At 41.3% G+C, this 20,862-nt stretch overlaps 1 protein-coding gene across 2 annotated transcripts in view; it reads right to left on the reverse strand.

The window, feature by feature from the left end:
* Positions 1-545: 545 nt before the first annotated feature.
* hivep3a (HIVEP zinc finger 3a) overlaps positions 546-20,862 on the reverse strand; it is a 66,192-nt gene continuing 45,875 nt past the window's right edge. For both annotated transcript variants that reach the window (XM_025011117.1, XM_017438143.2), the window contains exons 3-8: positions 14,513-18,680; positions 12,558-12,718; positions 6,460-6,569; positions 6,307-6,381; positions 2,718-3,220; positions 546-1,038 (exon numbers count right to left, since the gene is read on the reverse strand). In XM_025011117.1, coding sequence (XP_024866885.1) covers positions 694-1,038; positions 2,718-3,220; positions 6,307-6,381; positions 6,460-6,569; positions 12,558-12,718; positions 14,513-18,328 — 5,010 coding nt within the window. In that variant the 5' untranslated portion in view covers positions 18,329-18,680 and the 3' untranslated portion in view covers positions 546-693. The remainder of the gene's footprint in view (positions 1,039-2,717; positions 3,221-6,306; positions 6,382-6,459; positions 6,570-12,557; positions 12,719-14,512; positions 18,681-20,862) is intronic.

A 20,862-nucleotide genomic window follows, 5' to 3' on the forward strand; every position in this document is an offset into this window, starting at 1 on the left:
CAAAGCTACCATAAACATGAAACAAGTTTCCACTGGATATCAAATCATTTGTCATTTCACAGCCAACATGTTAACCTGACAGAAGTTCTCCTACCAAACCAAACAGCTGATCAGAACCCTGCTTCTTCAAACACAAAGACAAATAAGAACAATAATCACAGCTTTTAAAAATGACGCTTCACAATCCTGACAAAAAATTGCACTTCAAAATACTGGTCTGAATAAATATTTGTGGTTGTTTTTCTCCATTCGTTTTGGTAATACAGTACATGAACACAGCAACTGTACATTAGAGCTGTAAATAGGAAAAGTGAATAAAACTATTTTCAATCCTGCTGCTGTTGCATAATATTGTACAGATTTTGCATATTAGCATGTAAATAAATTAACACAGATTACATCAAACAAGAGTAAAAAAGATTTACAAAACATACTGCATATCTAACATAGTGCCTATAGATATACATATTTATATATAATATTATTATTCATATGATTACATCATTCAGAAGCGGTGCTCAAGTGCTCGTGTTTCTTTTTTGTTGTTGGACTTTAAACTCCTCAGTTTTGTTGCACTGTCCCTTTAAACTCTCGGTCCGATCAGAGGTGAGTCTGAGAGGAAGGAGGCGTTTTTTGGCCTTGGGGGGCGGGGGTTCCTGTGGAAACCTGCTGGTCCGTATCATGTGATGACTGCTAGACGCTGAAACGTTCTCCCTCTTCCTGTCCTGAAGCTGTAGAAGTCTGCGGAGCAGCTCGGCTGCTGGGCAGCACCATCTCTTTGGGGGGTTTGGGTTGGTGTGTCACAGCCAGCCTCCCATTTGGGGGCTCAGCTGCAGGTGCTGTTCGGCAGCCCACCAGGCTGTACAGAGGGAGGGTGGACCTGGGCTGGATCATGTGGATCCCCCCGATGGAAATCAGGAGGCTGGGAGTCCTGCCGGGCTGCTGCGAGTGCAGAGGGAGGTGACTCAGGAGGCTGTTGGATCCTCGAGGCCGCGTGGAATGTGGGCTGATGTGGACCAGTCCAACGTCACTCGCAGACTGCAACAACAAAGAGACAAACTAGCAAGAGGCATTCAAAAACTACTGCTGAGAGCTGAATAACTACTGGAATTATAGCTAAAAGAAGCAAAATGAGCTATAAGCTACTAGCTATAACCTAACTGAACGCTAAATGCATTACAAGGAGGTTAGTAGATGAGGTTTGATGTTCAGGAACAGCTGAGTGGAGTGAACTGGTCTGCTTTGGGTTTGGTGTAGAAAAGAAAGGCAGGAAATGTGCTGCCAGCAGGTGGCAGTATAATCTGTGTATGTGTCCCACATACAACCCCGGGCAAAATGATGGAGTCACCACTCTGGATGATGTTCTTTCTATTGTTTAATTTTGTATAAAAATAAATAAATCACAGTCACATTTTCCAAAATTCAGATCTTCTAGTATTAAGAAACAATTTAAAAAAAGAGAAATAAATGTTGTAGTCAGTCACAGTTACTGTTTTACTCTTTAATCTGCTAATTCTTCTTCAGTTAATGAAGATGCTCACACCTTGGAGAGCTGCTGCACAACGAGGACTGACATGAATCATGACTGCAACACAAGACGTGTCAGCTGAAACAGAGGAGAGGATTAGGAAACTTCTTCAAGAAGGTAAATCATCACAGAATGTACTAAAGATGTTGGTCTTTCCCAGGGTCTAAAATCTGGACTGAGTACAAACAGCATGAGAAGGTTGTAAAAGAGAAGCACACTGGTGGACCAAGGAAGACATCAAAGCTGCAGGATTGAAAACTTTAAGAAGTAGGTCTGAAAAGAACATCCTCTGAGATGAATCAGAGGTGATTCCATCATTTCTGCCAGGGGTCGGAGAAGCTAAACCTGTGATGATGTAAAATGTGCCAAAATGTTCTCCAGGCTTTCAGCTGTTCTCTTTCCTTTGGCTGCTTGTTCCCCCTAGTTCTGTCTTTTTACCTGATCGTGTTTTTAAGTCTGACCTTTGACCCCACTGAGGCTTAAAGAAACCCCACAACTTAAACACTTTAAAGGGGCTAAAATGGATTATTTTACATGACATGTTTTTATTTACCTGGCATTACTTTGTAGAAATGTGATTTTACTTTGACATTGAAGGGTTTGTTTGTTTGCCTCTTATATTGACCATGAGCAATAAAAGGTTAATACATCCAAGGAGGTGAATACTTTCTTTTAGGTACTGAGGTGGTGAGATGATGTTCAAGCTTTTCTTTTCTTACAAGGATTCCAGACTTCCAGTCGTGTTGTTTACATCACCGACATGTGGTTCCAGTCTTTAATGATCCGCAGTGGGAAACATGTCTATTTACAAACGCTCCTGCATTATTTTAGGCTTGGAAGCTACCAGTTTGGTTTGACTGATAAAACAAGAGAGTTGCCTTTCCTTCCTTTTCCAATAAACGTGAAGGATTAAACAACCTCATATGTACCTGACTATCTATATTTGTTCTACATGTTGACTTTCTGGGATTGAACCAAACCACACAAGATTGGCTTTGTGAGCCAGAAGCTGATTTATTTAAAACTGGAGGCTAAACTAACAGAAGTGGGTGGAATCATGGGTGAATGACGACCGCGGTTTGAACAGAAGCCACTTTTAGACCTGATTTAATTATAGAAACCCCAAATTCTGCAAGAGTGAGGAAATAAAACAATAGGTGGGTGTGCTGGTTGGAGGGTTTTCACTCACCAGTCGTTCTGCAGACAGCTGGTCCTTCAGAGGACGACAGGCTTGGCTCTGAACAGAACAGTCAGCTGTGGAACATGGAGGCCCAGAGGAGTCCGACCCCAGGCTCTGACCAGGGGTCGGGACTCTGAGTGGAGACTCCCACTGAGCGGGACCAGAGGATGAGGAGGCTGATGGAGGAGGAGCAGGGGAGCAGGAGAGCATGGGGGATGGGTGGGGAGGGGGAGACGTTGATGCTGAAGCGTTGAGGCGCCTGCGGGCGAACAGAGCCCTCTTGGCGCTGGCTGAGCTCTTCTTGGTACCATCCCTGGACGGGAGCAGCAGGGAGGAGCTGCTTGTGAACTCCTTCAGCTGGCCTCCTGTTGGGCTTTTCTCCCCCTCAGCTCCTTCATGTCTGCCACACCTGTCCTTTGGTTTGTCCCGAGCTGCATCCATATCCACTTTTTCTACCAGCTCCTGAACATCCTTTTGTTGAACTGGATAATTCAATCGGTCTATAAAGTCTCCTGCAACAACAACAACAGCAAACACATTAGTGTCACAAACCATGATTAGAAATGGAAGCCCTAGCATTCCTTGAACAGAGTTAGATCATCGCACGAAGAGAAGTGACAGAGTTGGAGTCACTTTGGTCAAACCTTGGAAATCACATTATGTGGGTTTGAACGGGATATTCTGAGATGTTCAGAGGATGAGGTGTCAATGACTCTTGCATTGACATTTTTAGTCGTTTTTGTGTTGGCTAATGTTAGTTAGTTGTGGCAGCCATCTTGAATGGAACTGACTCCAAAAGACCTATAAAAATAACTAAATTATAGAAATTTTTGTGTTTTCTAAGGTTAGTTGGCTGTTGTGGTCATCTTAAATTAGGTTGGCTTCCAAAATCATTTAGCTGTAGTGGTACATTCAAGAATTATTTCCTGAAAGTTTCATTAAATCCCATCACCTGGTTTAACAGACAGAGTTACCTCCAAATAAGTAATGGTAAAGGTCTTGCACAATCTGTTAGCACTCAGAATATGCGTTTGTCTTGGCTACCACACCAGATTTTAGCTCAATGTATGTGTTATTTCATTGGCCACCTCTGCCAACATCATACCCACCTTTGCATCCGCCCCCAGGTTTATGACTTAATCTTCTGGAGCACACTTTAGAAAAGATGATAGGCAGATTTGGACCATATTTTATTATTTGTATCTATTGAAGGAACAGTTTTTTTCTTTGTTACAAAATTGTCACCCTAAAATGGTAGAAGGGTTGGAGGACCACCATGTTGTCTGTGGCGTTAGTCCCTGATGCGGTCTCCCATGGCAAGCTGGCTCCAGGGAAGCAGGACTCCTGGAGCTGCTGACAGGTACAGGGTGACCAGAAGGACTGCAGCTTGCAAAATCTCAGACATGGGAAGAATTCGGAGAGGCCATGGAGAAATACTTCTGTTTGGCCTCAAGGAGGTTCTGGCAAGCTGTTCAGCAGCTCAGAAAGGAAAAGTGGGACCTGTCTCTGGTTCTGCTGGGCTTGAATGGGGAACGGCTGACCCGGACTGGGGGATATTGTTGAGTGGTGGAAGGAGCACTCTGAGGACCTCCTTAATCTGGCCACAATGTCCACCTGTAAGGAGGCAGAATCAGAAGACTTGGGGGAAGATGCATACGTTGTTCTTTAATTGCTCTACTTTCCAGGCTTGTATTTGTATTTTTTTTCTATCATTAACATGTTTTTCCTCGTCTTTCTTCCAGTAGAAACTCCTGGACCAATCATTCTGTGTTTGTCTCTGTCTCTTTCCTGTCCTCTCAAACCCCAGCTGGTCGAGGCAGATGGCCACCCATCCTGAGCCTGGTTCTGGTTCTGGTTCTGGTTCTGGTTCTGGTTCTGGTTCTGCTGGAGGTTTCTTCCTGTTAAAGGGAGTTGTTACTGCTCAGGATGGGAGACTGTGACAAAGTGAAGATTCAACACAATCTGCTGGCTTCCTTAAACAGATACCTAATGGGTGTTTTACAATGTATGTGAATGTTTGATCCATTACCATGGCAGAGGTCACCAAGGTAGTTCAAAAGCTCCTGGATGGCAGAGCCCCATAGGTGGATGAAATTCTCTTAAAGACGCTAAAAACTCTGGACAATGTGGGGTTTTCATGGTGGACCCATCTGGGACAACACCTACAGAGTAACAGAACAAGATGGTTTTTTTTTTAAATGTGGGACCGGTGAGTGTGTTTCAATTATCGAGAGATCACACTTCTCAGCCTCCCCAGGAAAGTTTACTCCAGGAAAATGGAAGAGAGGCTCAGACGGATTGTTAAACCTCAGATCCAGGAGAAGCAGTGTGAATTTTGTCCTGGCCATGGAACAGTGGACCAGATCTCCATCCTTTTGGGTTGCTAAGGGGGTCAAGGGAGTTTGACTCTCCAGTTTACATGTGTTTTGTAGATCTGGAGAAGGCTTATGACCGTGTTCCCTGAGGCATTCTGTGGAAAGTGCTGCAGGGGTATGCTGTACTGGAGATGCATTTAAGGGCTGACTGGTCCCTGTGTATCCAAAGCAGGAGATGTCTTGTTCACAAGCAGGACATGGAACTGATGGCCTCTAACGCAGTAATGAGGGCATTGCTTCAGTCTGTCATGGTGAAGAAAGACTTCTTCTGCAACCCTCACCTATGGTCATGAGGTATAAATAATGATCAGAAGAACAAGATTCTGGATACAAGAATGAGCTTCCTTTGTAGGGTGACAGGGCTCAGCTTAAAAAACAGGGAGCTTGGAGCAGAGCCGCTGCTCCTCAGCTGAAGGGGTTTGTGCATCTGATTAAGATGCATCCTTTGAAGGTTTTCTGGACACACCCACATCTGGATGAGAAACTCCTTTGAAGACTGTGTGACATAATTGTAAAGCTTCCCCTTGTGAAATGTGGGGCTCAAGTTCTCAACGGCAGCCCTCCAAACAAAAAATATTAAAACATTAAAGTGTTTTCAAACTTGTTAATAAAACTTGGTTCCCTAATAAGCACTGTGACAGTAACTTCCTCAGTGTCCTACAGGTCTGCCACAGCTGGCCCCGCCTCCTTCTGCCAAACCAACCAAGGAGGTAACTCCGCCCACACAATCAGCCCCAATCTGAGCCCCATTTTAACACAAAAACTCTAAAAACATGTCATTAACATTTCATCAGAGAAATGGGCCACTGGAATGTTTTACAGAAGTTTTTAACATTTCACCTTTAGGCTACAGTTTTGTTAATCTGGCATAAGCTCTACTAATATTAGCTACTGCTCTGCTGCTTTTAGCTTGTGTTGTGCTTACTCAAGCCTGGGTTGTGCTCATTTTAGCCTCTGTTCTGCTTGTTTTAACTTTAACAACTCGGTTTTAGCACCTTCAAGAAATTTACACTGCAAAACACAATTTCTCTAGTTTTTGTCTGTTAGTTTTTGTCTCCATCCTTATTGTGTATTATAATTCTGAATGGCCTTACAAACTGTAAATGTATTTTAAATCATTCAATGACAACCTAGCAAAAGTAAAAAAAAAGCTACTTTATCAGAGGATTTAAGGAGAGAGTTTCCAATGAAACTATAAATGTGGCTACAGGAACACAGCAGACCTTCATGTGTGTCTTCTGGATGAGAGCTGGCTTCTTTTCTGTGAGACTCAGGTGTCAGGTGTTCAACGAGGCTCCCTGGAAACACCACAGAATAGTTTGTGGTGAATTTACTGCAGAATCAGTGTTGAAGGGAGTTTCAGTGTTTCCTCTTACCTGCAGGTGTTCGAGTGCTGCTGCAGTGAGGAGATTGTGTGGAGAGCACTTCCTTACATCCACACTTCCCTCCACCTCCACCATGCACGTCTCTGACCTGTGTCTCAGATCTGTGGGAAAACGACAGTGTTTAGTTTGCACTTTCGTGTTTCTCTGTGGCCATCTCAGCACCTGTAAGCAGCCTGGATCTGTTATCTGCACATGGAGCTAACATTGTGGCCACTGGGCAGTGGGTCCACCCCTCTATGTACACTGAGGGTCCCTCAGCGAGGCACCCACTTCAACTTCAACAGAGCTGCTTTCATAAGCCCAATCACACACCCCCGCCTTCCCATTGCCGTCCCAGTGCCTGAAAACCTCGTCACAGCTCACACCACCTCGAAGTCCAAACAGGAGGGTGTCTACGATACAGCTCAAGGTCTGGGGAGTTGTGCTGCAGCCAGCCAATAAAAACAGGCTGGCGAGGGAGGGAACCCCTGGCCCCAACCAGCTGCTGCTACAAATCAATATGAAAAAACAGAAAGTAATTAAAGGCTCAGTGCATATCACCCACCACCTTTCATGCCAGATTTTTAGACTAAGAGAGGAGAAGGCGTTATAGCAGTTTGGGTCAAACCTTGTAAATGATTTTAAGCCCAATCTCGTGCAACATTGTGGGATCTTGGTGTGAAAGATTCTCAGTTACTGCCACATCAAAGTTAGCTCAAAATCCCTAAAACTGACAGAGATAAAACCGTCTTTGTGTTGGCTGTAGTGGTCATCTTGAACTGGGATGACTCTGAAAGGTTATTAGCTGTAAATGTACATCCAGTAATTACTTCCTGGGAGTTTCATCAAAATCCAGCCAGGGTTTCATGAGATATTTTGCTAACACCACGGTAAAAAAAACCACACACACACAGACAAAATCCCTTTCTGTGGCAGGGGATAAAAACACATTTCCATGACAAACAATGATTTTGGTTCTAATCAGCTGTTTCTTCTTCCAATTTCACCAGAAGTTGTGCAGCTGGACAAAGTCAGCAGGATTTTAGTCCTGGAACACCTTCAAGGTGAAGAAAGAGAAACACATGTTTACTGTCATGCCTGAACACCGTCCTCCTGCCCAGGTTTTATATCCGAAGGTGTTTCATTCACACTAAAGGCAGCAGGCTGAATGCTCTCAGATTCCCCATTACCAGCTTAAAAAAACCCGGCAACATTTGGTGACCTTGCTGCCTCCGTTTTGTCTTTTTGCACCTCAGACAGACTGAGCAGACGGAGAAAAGATAGAGTGAGCAGGCGTGAGGATGAGTCACACTTTCAGGAAGGCTGCGACGTTGAGTCACAACAGGAATGTGTGCGCAAACACTCAAAGCAGAAAACAAGACGTGCAGATGGCTCCTCTCTGCGCTCGCAGGTTTCGAGCCGCTGCAGCGTTTATTTCTGAGAGCTATCACGACACACCAGCGGGCTTGATTCGAATGACCTGCTCACTCATCTGGGGGGGTGTTTTCATCCTGAGTTTCACCAAAACATGGGGGTCATTGATGACTCTTCCTGTTAGCATTGATTCGATGGCTTCTGTCCCATTTCAACGATTCCGTTTCCTCCACTCAACAAAATATTGTCTCTATCAGAATACTCTGCTTACTTCACCTCCATCAACTAGAGAAAAAGAGATGTTCAAATTTTAGTGCATGACTGAGCTTCAACACACTTCTATGATTGGTATTTCCCAGTACTATGGTCACCATTTACATTGTAATTAAACACCCACTGAAGTGGGTGGTAGGCTGAAGCAAGAAGGTCTAAGGTTCGAACCCAGCTGCAACCTGTGGCTTCTTCCACAAACTGGAAACATGCAGTTTGGATAATTGGCAACTCTAAAGTGACACCAGGCGAAAGTGTGAATGGAAGTCTGTCTACTGCAGTACACTGTTGAAATGAAGCAAGGTAGATTTGGACCAGCTTTAAAATATGAAATTAGTAAATGCAACATATTATTGACATCTTTTTAGACCTGGATATGTTTTCTGTCAGAGAAGCTGTCCAAATACAGTTTTAGTGCTCTTGAGTCAAGTTTGAGATGCCCATTATTTTACGACAATTTTTTTTTTGTTGAACATGTTCAAAATTCAGACCACAAGACTACACACTTACACACAAAAATGAAGGACCCACAAATGTTTTGAGACATTTTGGAGACTTCTTCATGAATGCAGTTTACCAAGTGGTCACCAACAGCTGCTTCTCAGCCAATGCACATTTCATACACTGGTGACATATTTAATGATCTTTATTGGACACCAGAGGTTTTTTCAAAGTCCACAAATTCAGACCCTTTTAGTTTTCAAAAAATCCACTTCCCAGTCTCCAATGCTGCCATGGCTCAACAGGAATGTGAAACCTTTCCACACTGCTGATTTGAAACAAACAACAAGCTCTTTAAGCCTGTCATTCCTGCGTTGCTTTGGTGTAAAGGGCTGTAGTTGCATCTTCCTCTACTTATTTTCAGTTAAGGCTGTTAGAAAAAATAAGCTATTAAAAAACCTGTGTATCCTCCTCCAAACGAGGATGGTGATCACTAGTGACTGATGTGTCCTGTTGTCTAGTTTCTTGTACCATCTCTGATGTCTGCACTACGATGGTTCAGTGCCACTTTATGTACCATTACTCTCCAAATGATCGGGACTCAACAAACATGGCATCACTGCTTACTTACTACAGGCCCGCTACGGAAACTATGACAACAGTGGAGACGTTTTTACCATTATTCTCACATTTGGCCAGATTTATCCTGACTCTATCAACGATAAACGTTGCTTGTATTGTACAAAGATTGAAACTGAAAAGAAATGGTCAACAATGGTAAATAAAAGATGTGCTGAAGTTGTTTTGGGAGGATTATTAGCCATGTTCATGATCTCCCTATTTTGTATTTTCATCTATGGTTAATTTTACATTATATCCACCTATTGGAATGAATATTTTAAAATTCTTATTTTTTTTGTTCTTATCTGTATATATATATAAATATATATTTTTCCCAACATAAGGAAAAATATCAATTTAAAAAATTATCTGAAGTACTGTAGTCATGGGCAGAGAACAACCTACATGACATTAATCATTCTGAAAGCATAATTAAGCTTTACAGGCATAATTACTGCCCACCACCAAAAGGCAAAAGGCAGGCGATCCTGTTTTCGCCTGTGTGTTTGTGCAGATGTCTACCTCTTTCCTCAGGAACCTCTGGATGAATTTTATTTCATCTCCCAGAAAACAACCACTAGATGTAGATCTTCAACTGATAAACTAGAGTCAATCCAATTCAAGATGGCCATTTTATCGACCTTAGTCAACACAAAAATGGCTACAACTCATCAAGTTTTACAAATATTGAGTTTAAATTTAAGCTCCGTTATAACAGTAGTAGTTGAGAGAAATCTCCAACACATGGTAGGTGGTGGGCAATATGAATTTTGACATGGAATGCTAGGCTTTTAATTGTTTTTGTGTTTTGGACTTTAACAACAAAAATAGGTACACAGATTTGCTTGTTGACCAACTATTGAATAGAACTGCCAAACCTTTAAGCTTTCGTTAGTCTCAAATATTAGTACTTATTGCTTATTTTTGCCTTTTCTATTGCAGGAAACTGTTATAAATGTGTTAAAAGTGTGATGATTTTGTCTTTCACTATTATAAGTATATATAAACCTCTGTCCGCTAAAGAAACATTTTATGAACAACTCAAGACTATATTAAATCACTGTAATTATAAAAGGGAAGTTTTGACTGGTGATTTTAACAATCGGGGTACTAAAACTGTCATAACCCGATTTTATGTACATGAAAATTAAACAGAAATCATTTAACTAGATTACTTAGAATTTAAATATAGTTCCTAAATGTAACCAACAGATTCTGAAGGATACCCTACAACACCATGACTGGGCCAAGATACTGGAAAGCAATCAAAGAGTTTTTCATTAAATACACTTGGAAGTTTAAAATTTATCTACAAATAGTGGCTCCCAAGAAGTGTAAAAAAGCACTACCTTTATTTGGTATTTGGAACTTGACAGAAGGTTTAAAAAACCTCTGAAAACAGGCCTTATTCACCTCACTGAGGAACAAAGTGGTCAAACAGATTTGTAAGGTTAAAGCTGATTCTTTTCATTGGACTTGATAGACGGTGCAAATGGAAATGGAAAGATTATATTGGAAAATCTAAACAAATTACTGGGTTAAAATGAAAAACACAAAGGACATTAATAATTTTAAATAGGTTCAGTTGAGGGATTAACAGGTTATTTCAAAAAGCCAGTTATTTCTTTCAAACCCAAAGCTGAAAGCAAACACTTCTGTGGTTTTTAAAATGATGTGTTTGGGCTTGACAACAGTTTCCTAAAACCTTATAAAGATGCTCATGCAGCACCAGTTACTCACTTGATACACTTTTCTAGAAAGCAGTCGATTGTACCAACACTTTGGAAGACTGCACCAGCTTTTAGAGCTGTTTAACAAAATCTGAAAATTATTGACCAATTTATATTTTTATCAATATTTTTATGGGTTGTTCTCATTTTAGTCTTCCTTTCTGTGGAGTAAGTTTGCAGGTTTTTTCTTTTTTTTGCAGCATATTTCCTTTTGCTTCTGTCTGTTTTGTGTAATTCCAGCATTTTTCTTTTGCTGCATTTTTTCTTTACATTCATTCAATTTTTGTGTTTGTGTGCTTTGGAGTGTGCGTTGTTCATGTGTTTGCAGCATGTTCTGCCATTTGCTGTGCGTTTGCACCTGTCGACCACCTTAGTTCTTTGATTCAAATCATCTATTTAGGGAACATACCAAAAAGACTACAACTGTAATAAAATTCCACCTGGCGAATTTCCGTCATATTAGACCTTTTCTCACTTTACACTCGACAAAAACATTTATGCATGCAACAATCTTTTCTCAAATATCGCATTGTCATAAAACCTGGTTGTATACAACAACAACTGTGCTAAAATCTATCAAAAGGACAATTACAATCTTGGACAGGCAACCTTTGCTCACTACTGTAATATCATCAATAAGTATAATATTCAAACTTTCAGTGACTTATGTCCTGGTTTGAAGGTTTTAAATGGTACTGCCCTTCCACCATTAGGTTATTTTATTTAGAAGTACAATAAATAAACACCAGAGCTTAAACTGCTAGATCAGGACAGAAAACAGAATTAGACCTAGAGGTGGCATCGTAGAGGGAAATGTTCATGGCATAAATTACCAAGACATATCAGAGAATGTAACAATTACACAATCTTTATGAAGAAAATTAAACTGGATAAAATCAACTCACTCATAAAATATGTCCATAGTTTATTGTATATTGTTTTATGGAGATTTGTTGTATGTGTAAATTTGTCTAATGAATTATGTCTTTCTTTTACTTGCCTTAGAATTACAAATAAAATTTAGCTGTTGAGCTAATTGTGGCACTTGTACACTCATATGTAATACTGATATGATGATTATTGTGCATTGCCCTAAGCCAATAAACTGAAGTAAATGAACTCATTAATTAAATCTAAAACATAAAGGTTTAATCCTCCTCAGCTCTAAAACATACCAGTTTTATTCATTTTAAAAGCCTGCCTACTGTATGAACACTGCTTTATTCATAATAAAAAGAACAATACACTTATTTATGCTTTTTTACTCAATGTTTTCTTCAACACGGACTCAGTTTAATTTAGTGTATGGTGAGTTTTCTCTACCAGGTGACATAATGTACAGAACCTACACATTTTCTCCTGATTTCGTCAGTGCCACACACACTGGTGTGCAGCTCCATGTGAGTGGCACTGATGGTTGGTGTAAATGAATCTCTGCAGGAGCAGAGGAAGCTAGGTAGTTTCCTGGCTTCAGCCCTACAACAGACGGGCTCTGTTGGTAAAAAAAAAAAACAACAAAAAACACAAACAGCAAACCCTTAGCCTCTCCAACATGGTGGGCATACATGTTTCCAGAACATACTATACTGAGCATGACACAAGCTGTCAACAGTGTAACCAAGAAGGGTACACTGTTGTGACATGTCTTCAGTCAAACTAACGGTTCCAGCTTACCCGCTCTCCGACATCAGAGCTTCAGGAGGCTGGTTATTTCTGGAAAACCGACGGACCTGTTCCTTTGGTCTTTCTTTCTCTTCTTTCTCCTCACTTTCTGTTGCCAGTGGTTCCTTTCCCATCCCCTCATGGTCTCTGCTGCAGGACGGGCTGTTGGACACCTAAACTCAAAAAACACATGAGCCAATTTACCAAGTCTGCTCCAGAGTGTCCAGAGAAACAAAAATTAGGAACTAACGATGGCTTTTACACCAACATTAAAGTTCATTTAACTAGCAAAGGCCCAGAATAAAGCCAATAATAAAAAAGAAGTTTTAACCAGTATTTGTAAGTGCTACCAGCAGAAGAGGCTAACTGCAGTGACTGCAGCCTGGAGCACTTCCTGCAGGAATATTATAATATTTCAACTGGAGTAATGGTATAATACGACATTGACAGTGCTGTAAAAGTTTATAAAATAGTCTGTGACATTTTTGATGCTGGAGTTGTTTTCAGATGGCAAGGATCCCCTTTGTGTCAAGTTGTGTTTCTACATCAATATCTGCTTCCCCACCTGTTTTACTTTGTTTTCCCCTTAAGTGCATCTTTCCCATCCCTTTTTCCTTTTATATCAGGGGAAACTCATCCTGTTGCCCATTCATCACCAATAAAGGCAGTTTCCTGTGTTGGTCATTAGGAAAACAAGATCTCATATTTGTCAAATGTCAACTTGATGTATCTCATGGTGTATATATCCTGATAATTTTACTCTTCTATGCCAACATTTGTACACTTTATAAGGGAAAACAGCTTGATGGCATGGAATCCACAGGTGGTGAACCAGATCTCAGCAGGGGAACAACTCAGCACACTGGGCTGAATTAAACTTCATTTATTTGCATGCCTCTGAATTTTATATTTTATAATAAAAAAGTCACAAATGTCACAAAAATTATTATATATGATCTGATAAAATGGTTGTCTTTACATGACAAACCCTCTCAAGTAAAGATTACAGTGTAAGGATATGAGATTAATAATAATTTAATAACTTATAGTAATTTAAATTTGGGCACTTCTTTACAAAATATTCAAAAATAAACTATTAAAACAAAATGTACTGGGTCCAGTCTGGAGAAATCAAGCTGGACTGTATGTATGAGCGAGCAGCACGTGTGTGTGTGGACACACTTCACTACTGGCAAAACCCAGGTTTGTTAGATCACATTTAGTTTAACAACTTTCACAACATTTCATGTTTTGTAATAAATTCAGTTTTTCTAGTTCCACATTTTCCATATTGTGGAAATCATGGTGCTCTACATGAGTAAACACCTAACCGTTTTTGGTAAAAATTCAGTTCTGTAGGATAACTGCACACATACTGTACATTTCTTTTTTTTAACTCTTAGTGAAATAAATAGTTCAACATTACTGAGGTCTGTCATTGCTGCTAGTGTCAGTTAATATCTGGTTCTTCTTAATATACTTCTGTTAATGGATGCTTTTTTTTTTTTTTGATAATTGCAGTATTTTCTGTCTTGTGGTTTTTAGCATGTAATGACATTTATTTGTTGGGTAGGATGTTGACGTTTAGCGTTTGAATACTTACGTTTAATTTCTATTTAATACGATGAATTAGCATTTTGTTTTTAGTGTGACTTTTTAACACTTGTCCAAGAACAACATTTACAGTAATGTTAAATAATGTGCAATGTCCTTGTTCAATAAACTAAATAATAAGTGGCAGTTTTATTTTTGACTGTATGTTCATAATATTGTAGCCAGTATGTCATGTCAAAAAAAAATCCTGATTGGAATTTAGTAAATGTAAAGTTAATAGTGGTAACCCAACCTTTGCTGTCCTAACACCCTTGGGTGGTCTACATTCTCAAAGATATCTTGTTTTTTATGTTTTGATCAGTTTTATCTAAGAACAATAATGACATATATTTACAGACGGGTATAATCATTACCGGAGTGTCGTCCTCAGGCTCCCTGGTTTCAGCCATCCTCACTGACATGGGGGATGTGGTGTAAATGGTGGGACTGAGCCTCTGCTTACAGTGCAGCAGAGAGAGAGCTGTTTTACTGGAGAGCCCAGGTGGGTTGGGGTCATAGCTGCTGGTAGACCATGATGAATACACTGAGGGCTTCTGTTCATCCAGAGCAGAAGGGTTTGGCTTAATGTAGTTCAAATAGCACCAGCTATTACAGGTGCTGGAGAGCAGACTTGGGAACGAGGCTTCAACGCTTGAGATGGAACAACAAACATCTGGTAAACATGACTGGCTTTCCTCTTTGAGCTCTTGATTGAATCTGTCAACTGCTGCTGGGCCAGTACATCCCACCTCCTCCTCATCCTCCTCCTCCTCCTCTTCTTCTTTTACTCTTTTCTGCTGTTGTTGGGACTCAGGATGGAGCTCAATACTGTTTGAAGGTGAAAGCATGCGTTTGTTGCCCCCAGAGCCCGGCAGCCTCAGGCCATCATCAGACCACAGGTGCAGATCTAAACTCCTGTTTTTGTGGTTTCTGTATTCAGCTGCTGTAATACTTATAAAGGGAGAAACGGCATCAACAGCCTCCTGGGGCCTCAGCGAGGTGGACTGAGAGAGAGTAGTATATATTGCACATGCTGGGAACAGGGTGTCTGTTTGGAGACGCACTGCAACTGCTGGAGATGTGAGGGGCCTCAAGAGTTCCAAACTGGATGTAATGTGAGGAACAGGTTGCTGGATGTGGGAGTGACCCATTTGAACCTCTGAATATTTATGTTGTGTGGGAATCTCTAGCTTCAGCCCTGTAGACATGGGGAGATAGTGGGCTCTGGCTGCCCCTGATGCTCCATATGTAGGACTGGGCTGTGGGGCTTGGATGCATGAGGCCTCCTTCATTACACCTACAGAAAGGTCAGAGGTTTTGGGGAGTTCTGTGCTTGCCATCAACTGAATATTTTGACTCAGTTTCCATTGAGAGAAAATGTCTTTGCAGTGGGGTCCCTCTGGATTACTTAGGCATTTGCCACTAGATAAAGGGGAGGAGGATGACCTGCTGTAGTAAACAGAACTGGGGTTTGCTTGAGATGATCTGCTCGGACTGACATGTTCAGGACTACGGTTCAGGATGGTACACTGGTCGTCTTGCTCTTCTCGATCTCTGATTGCTGCCTGTCTCGTGAGAAGGCATTTTCTTCTTTCCTTCCAGCCAACTGCAGAGCGCTCAGGAGAGAGGCAACTATAATCAAAAGACTTACTGCGGGTCTCAGCCATTAGGATACTTGGTTGTGGGTCATGAGGGGCTTGCTCAGATGCTGAGCGCCTCATCTCTCTGTGCTGATGCACCCCAGGCACTGTCAGCATGTGAGGAGCTCTTGATCTCCTCAGTGGTGTTGATGTTGCCATTTCCATGTCTGCTCTGTTTGGTTCTTCATAAGATGTAGAGCGACTGGATGCAAATGACGCACTACTGTCTTGACCAGGGCTACGGGGCAGAGATATGGAGTCAAAACTGGATTCACCTGAGGACTGTGCAGCCTCAGCTAAACGTAAACGCTTCTTTTTTGGTGGAAGCTTTTCAATAGGAAGCTGCGCTAAAGAAGGACTCCGCAGTGGCCAATGAAATTCATCAAGCTTCTCTAAATTTTTTGCCATGTTGGTTGACTCCAATGAGGTCTCTGGAATATCTACTGGAATATCTTCTGTCACAAGTATTTCTGGAACCTGCACGTTGTTTTGGCGAACCAGCTTTCGGGCTGTATGTTTTGTTGCCTGGTGTTGGGGTTGTTGTTTAGAGGCCAGCTGATATTCTTCATGTGGTGGTGAGTTCTTTGTTTTCTCCAGGCTTTGATTATCATGGCAAAAAGATTCTTGTTTTTCAAATGAACTTGTGTGTTGAATCACCGAACAGGTTTGCAGAGCAGACCTTCTGGTGCTCTCATTAGCTCCACAACGTTCAGTTTTACACTCTCCTGACAAGGGCAACAAAGAAGAGGGGTCATCAAACTCAAAACTCTCCTCTTTCCTTCTCTTGCGGATTGTTGATGCTCCTGCTCTGACTGAATGGTTACTTAACTGTGAGGGCTCCATTTGACCCATTACCATCTCAATTTGAGGATGATGTGCAAAGCACAGGTTTTGTTTGTGTTTCTTATAACCTTCCCAGTCCTTGCAGCCAGTACCGCAGGCTTCACATTCATATGGCTGTGGCAGGTATTGCTTGTGTTCAGCAACAGTGCTTTTGTTTTGGGGGTAAAATGAATGAGAAGAGTCATATTCCTCTTTTGTTAGCTCAGTACCTAGTGGGATTTCGATTGCTGGCTGCCTCCTTAATGTTCCGTATCGACGGGATGCCTGAGTCCCAGAAGGCTGTTGTTCATCAAAGGACTGACTCAAGCGGAATTTGCCTGAACCAACACTGGGGGCATCACATGAACTAGACGCAGATGGCATTGAGTGACTTCTAACTAGGGAGGCAGTGGAAATTTGGCTGGGTACTTGCTCTGCTTTAAGAGATGGATGATGAAATTTTTCACATGGAACTCCCATGCTGATGGAACCAGTACTTTTATAACCCAGATCTCCAGCTTTAGGGCTGTGAATAAGCTGTTCCTTCACACCTGGACTCCTCTGAGCCTCTGAACTGTTCTTTCTGGACAGTGAGAATCTCCTTGGTTTTACACTGTCAATTTTACTGGTGTCCACAACCGCCTCGTTGATGGTAATAAGTTTGGTGATATGGTCAATAACTTGCTTTTTAGGTACAGTGAATGAGATGTTTTTTTCCTCCTCACCAGAGACATTCTGATTCTGGTGATGAGACATCCTCTGTAGTTGTCCAAGACGTCCATATTTACCGAGGATGATCTCCGCATAGCTTTTGGCACTTGTGTTTGGGGGACTGTCTTGTGACTGTTCAGTACTTTCAGAACGTGAAAAGTAGCCAGATTCTGTACTGCCTTTACTACCTAATGTTAGAGATGAGATCTTTTGATCCGATGAGTCTTGCAGAGCATGTTTCCCTCTACTCAGACGGAGGGCCAGTCTCTTTTTTACTGCATAGGAGTCATTACTTCCTCCTGTGCAATCTTTCGCTATTTCATGACTCTTAACTGAGGTTGCATTGCTTTGTCTCTCTGTGAGGGATGAAACAGAGGACAGCTGTTTGCTTTCATCCTCTGACTCAGTGATTTGATCCTCATAAGATTCCGTCTCCCCAAGTGCCAGACCTGCCTTTACCCGGTGGGTGTGTGATTTTCGGTGTTTGTACAAGTTACTCTTGGTCTTAAAAGAGAAGCCACATGGGGCACAGGGATAGGGTCTTTCACCTGTGTGGGAGCGAATATGTTTCTGAAGGACACTAGGTTTTGCACATGCACGGCCACAATAAGTGCAAACATATTTTCCTGGTCTCTGAGGCTTACGCTCACGTTTCTGTTTGGGGTTGTCCTCCTGGGTTTCGGATGTGGACTCCGTAGTGGGATCTGCTGAAGTCCGTAAGACTCCTGATGACAAACTGGAAATTGCAGTTTGTTTTGCTGCTGCTGTTGCTTCTTGTTTGGGTTCCAGTACTGTATCCAAGTCAACACTTTGCCTTTGGTGACGCAGGCGTTTACGTTCAGGGTTTTGTCTTCTAGACTGCTTGAGCTGCTGTGGCGCTCCATGAGGTTTTGAGGAACTGGTTTGCTGTTGCAGACAGGGCTGGGAGGGAGATTTGCACTGAGGAGATTCTGGTTGGTGATGTTCTGGACCTCCGGACTGCTCCCCAGTCATTAACTGACTATGCAAGGCCTCCATAAAATAGAAGGAAAGCCCAGGTAGACACTTGGGTTACGTCTGCCTGAACCAGGCTACAGATTTAAAGCCAAATCATTAACTGGGTTTATTGTCTGGTAATTCAATCACTTTATTTATTCACTATCTGACTGGCAGACATTATAATGTTTCCTTCATTGACTTAAACTCTATTGCTGGGCAAAAGACTGAATAATGCCACCAAATATAAAACAGTAGCATTGAATAATCCAGCCTTAACGACTTATGTTGTGTGGAGGATTTCCTTTCAACCATCCAGTACTGCTGTCACTCATACTGATGTTCTTCTGGCTCAGCTGATTGTGTGAGTCTTCCGTCTTCTCACTATAAGGATCTGTGGAGAAAAAAAACAACTTATTTTACAGGATTCCCTGGTCAATTCATTTTAAGGAAAATGGTTAAGAAATATGAACATTTATGTTTTCCTTTACAACACAATACATTTGTGGGTGATAACATTCATGTTCTACTCCACAGCTACTGAGAATGGTTTATGTAAAATTGTTGTAAATAGATTTAGATTAGTATTCAGAAATTCATTCAGCATTCAGATTTTCTCAATACGAGCATTTATTGTGACAGGGACTTCTTAATAACATCTTAGTACCTAGTTGCTATTAAGATTTTCTTTTTCTCTCTCCTAAGACCATGGGTATAAGCGTTTTCTGTTGAACTGTACTGCATTAGAAATCCCACCCACTCCCATAAAGCTTACACTGCAAGAAAAAAAATGAAGACTGACATTTATTACAATAGGTTAAAAAAGTATTCACCCCCTGGTATTTATTCATTTGGCTGCCTTATGATATGGAACTTAAATGCATTTTCAATTTAAATATAAGTAAAGGCCCTACATAAAATAATCTTGGCTAATAAAGTTAAATGGGGAAAAATGCATTGTTTTAAATAATTCTGAAAAATATAAAACTGAAATGTGGTGTGAGCATACCTCCTTTGCTTTGAAGCCTCAACATTACTTTCAGAAGTCACATAATTAGTTAAATAAGATCCACCTGTGAGTGATTTAAGTGTCAGATGATCGTAGTTTACATACACCTGCACTGATAAGACTCCAGAATCAGTCCAACACCTCAAAGTAGTAAGATCTACCACCAAGAAAGTTACATCATGAAGACCAAAGAACTCTTAAAACAAGTCAGAGACAATGTTGTGGAGAAGTACAGATCAGGGTTAAGTTATAAAAAATATCCCAGAACCCTGAACATCCCACAGAGCTCCATTATTAGGAAATGGAAAGATAATGCCACCACAGCAAACCTGTCTTGAGGGAGTTGTACATCAAAACTGACTGACCAGACAAGGAGGACATTAATCAGAGAAACATCCAGGGGTCCAAAGATAACCCTAATGGAGCTGGGCAGCTCTTCCGCAGAGACAAGAGGATCTGTCCAAAGGACCACTGCAAGCTGCACAGAGCTGGGCTTCATGGAAGAGGTCTGGACAAATACATTGATTAAATAAGAAATAAAGCAGGCTGAAATTTGCCAAAAGAGACTCTCCAAATGTGAAAGAAGGTGCAGTGGAGAAATAATGAACACCATCCCCACAGGGAAGCATGGTGGTAGGAGCATCCTGCTATGTGAATGTTTTCTTCCTCAGCAGGAACTGAGATACTGGTTGTAGTTGAAGAAAAGATGAGGAAATAAGAGAAATTCTAAAGAAAAATTTGTTGTAGTCTTCCAGAGATTTGAGACAGGTACAGAAATTCACCTTCCAGCAGGACAGGTGAAGCAACACTCTGCTGGTTTTATTTGCTGGACACAAGCAGCAGCCACACAATCTGAAGGACCTGGAGCAGTTTGGCCATGAACAACGGTCAAAAATTCCACCGGTTAGATGTACAGAGTTCTTGAAGATGGACCCTAAGAAACATGTTGCTGGAACTGCTGCAAAAAATGGTGACACAAAGTATTGGTTTTGGAGAGGTGTACAGTTCTGTAAGCTCAGGTATTTGGTGTGTGTGTGTGTGTAAATCAAAAGATACAAACCTGACAAGAGTCCATTAAAATTCCGGGTTGTAAACCAACAAAACAGAGACAATGCTAGGGGGAGGGGAGTGAATACTTTTGCAACCCATTGTTAAATCCCAGAAGGGAGCTGCATACTTTGACAGTAAAATAAAATGTACAACTTTTTTCATTAAGAAGATTTAATCTTTTGAGAGTTTCTATGTACATTGAGTTGTATGGCTTGGTACTGCATACTTAAAAAACACATGAGAAAAGAACAGAAAACAGCTGGGGTGAAGTACAAGGAGAGGGTAGAAAATATGTTCAGGTTCAATAACTCCCAGCCAGCTTGAGAGGGGGCAGCATGATGGGGATGCTGACTAAAAGAGGTCAGATTACTCTTAATTCCTTGTCTGCCTTGGAATTGGCTAACGATTTTAACTTACTTCACAATTGTTTTATCATTATTGATTGTACTGAAGACCTTTCTGGTTGTAAAAATGCACCTCCAGGTGTCATAGAGTATATTAGCAAGGGAAGTGTGTT

The sequence above is a fragment of the Kryptolebias marmoratus genome, linkage group LG5, assembly GCF_001649575.2.
Source record: "Kryptolebias marmoratus isolate JLee-2015 linkage group LG5, ASM164957v2, whole genome shotgun sequence".
In the NCBI taxonomy this organism is placed as follows: Eukaryota; Metazoa; Chordata; class Actinopteri; order Cyprinodontiformes; family Rivulidae; genus Kryptolebias; species Kryptolebias marmoratus.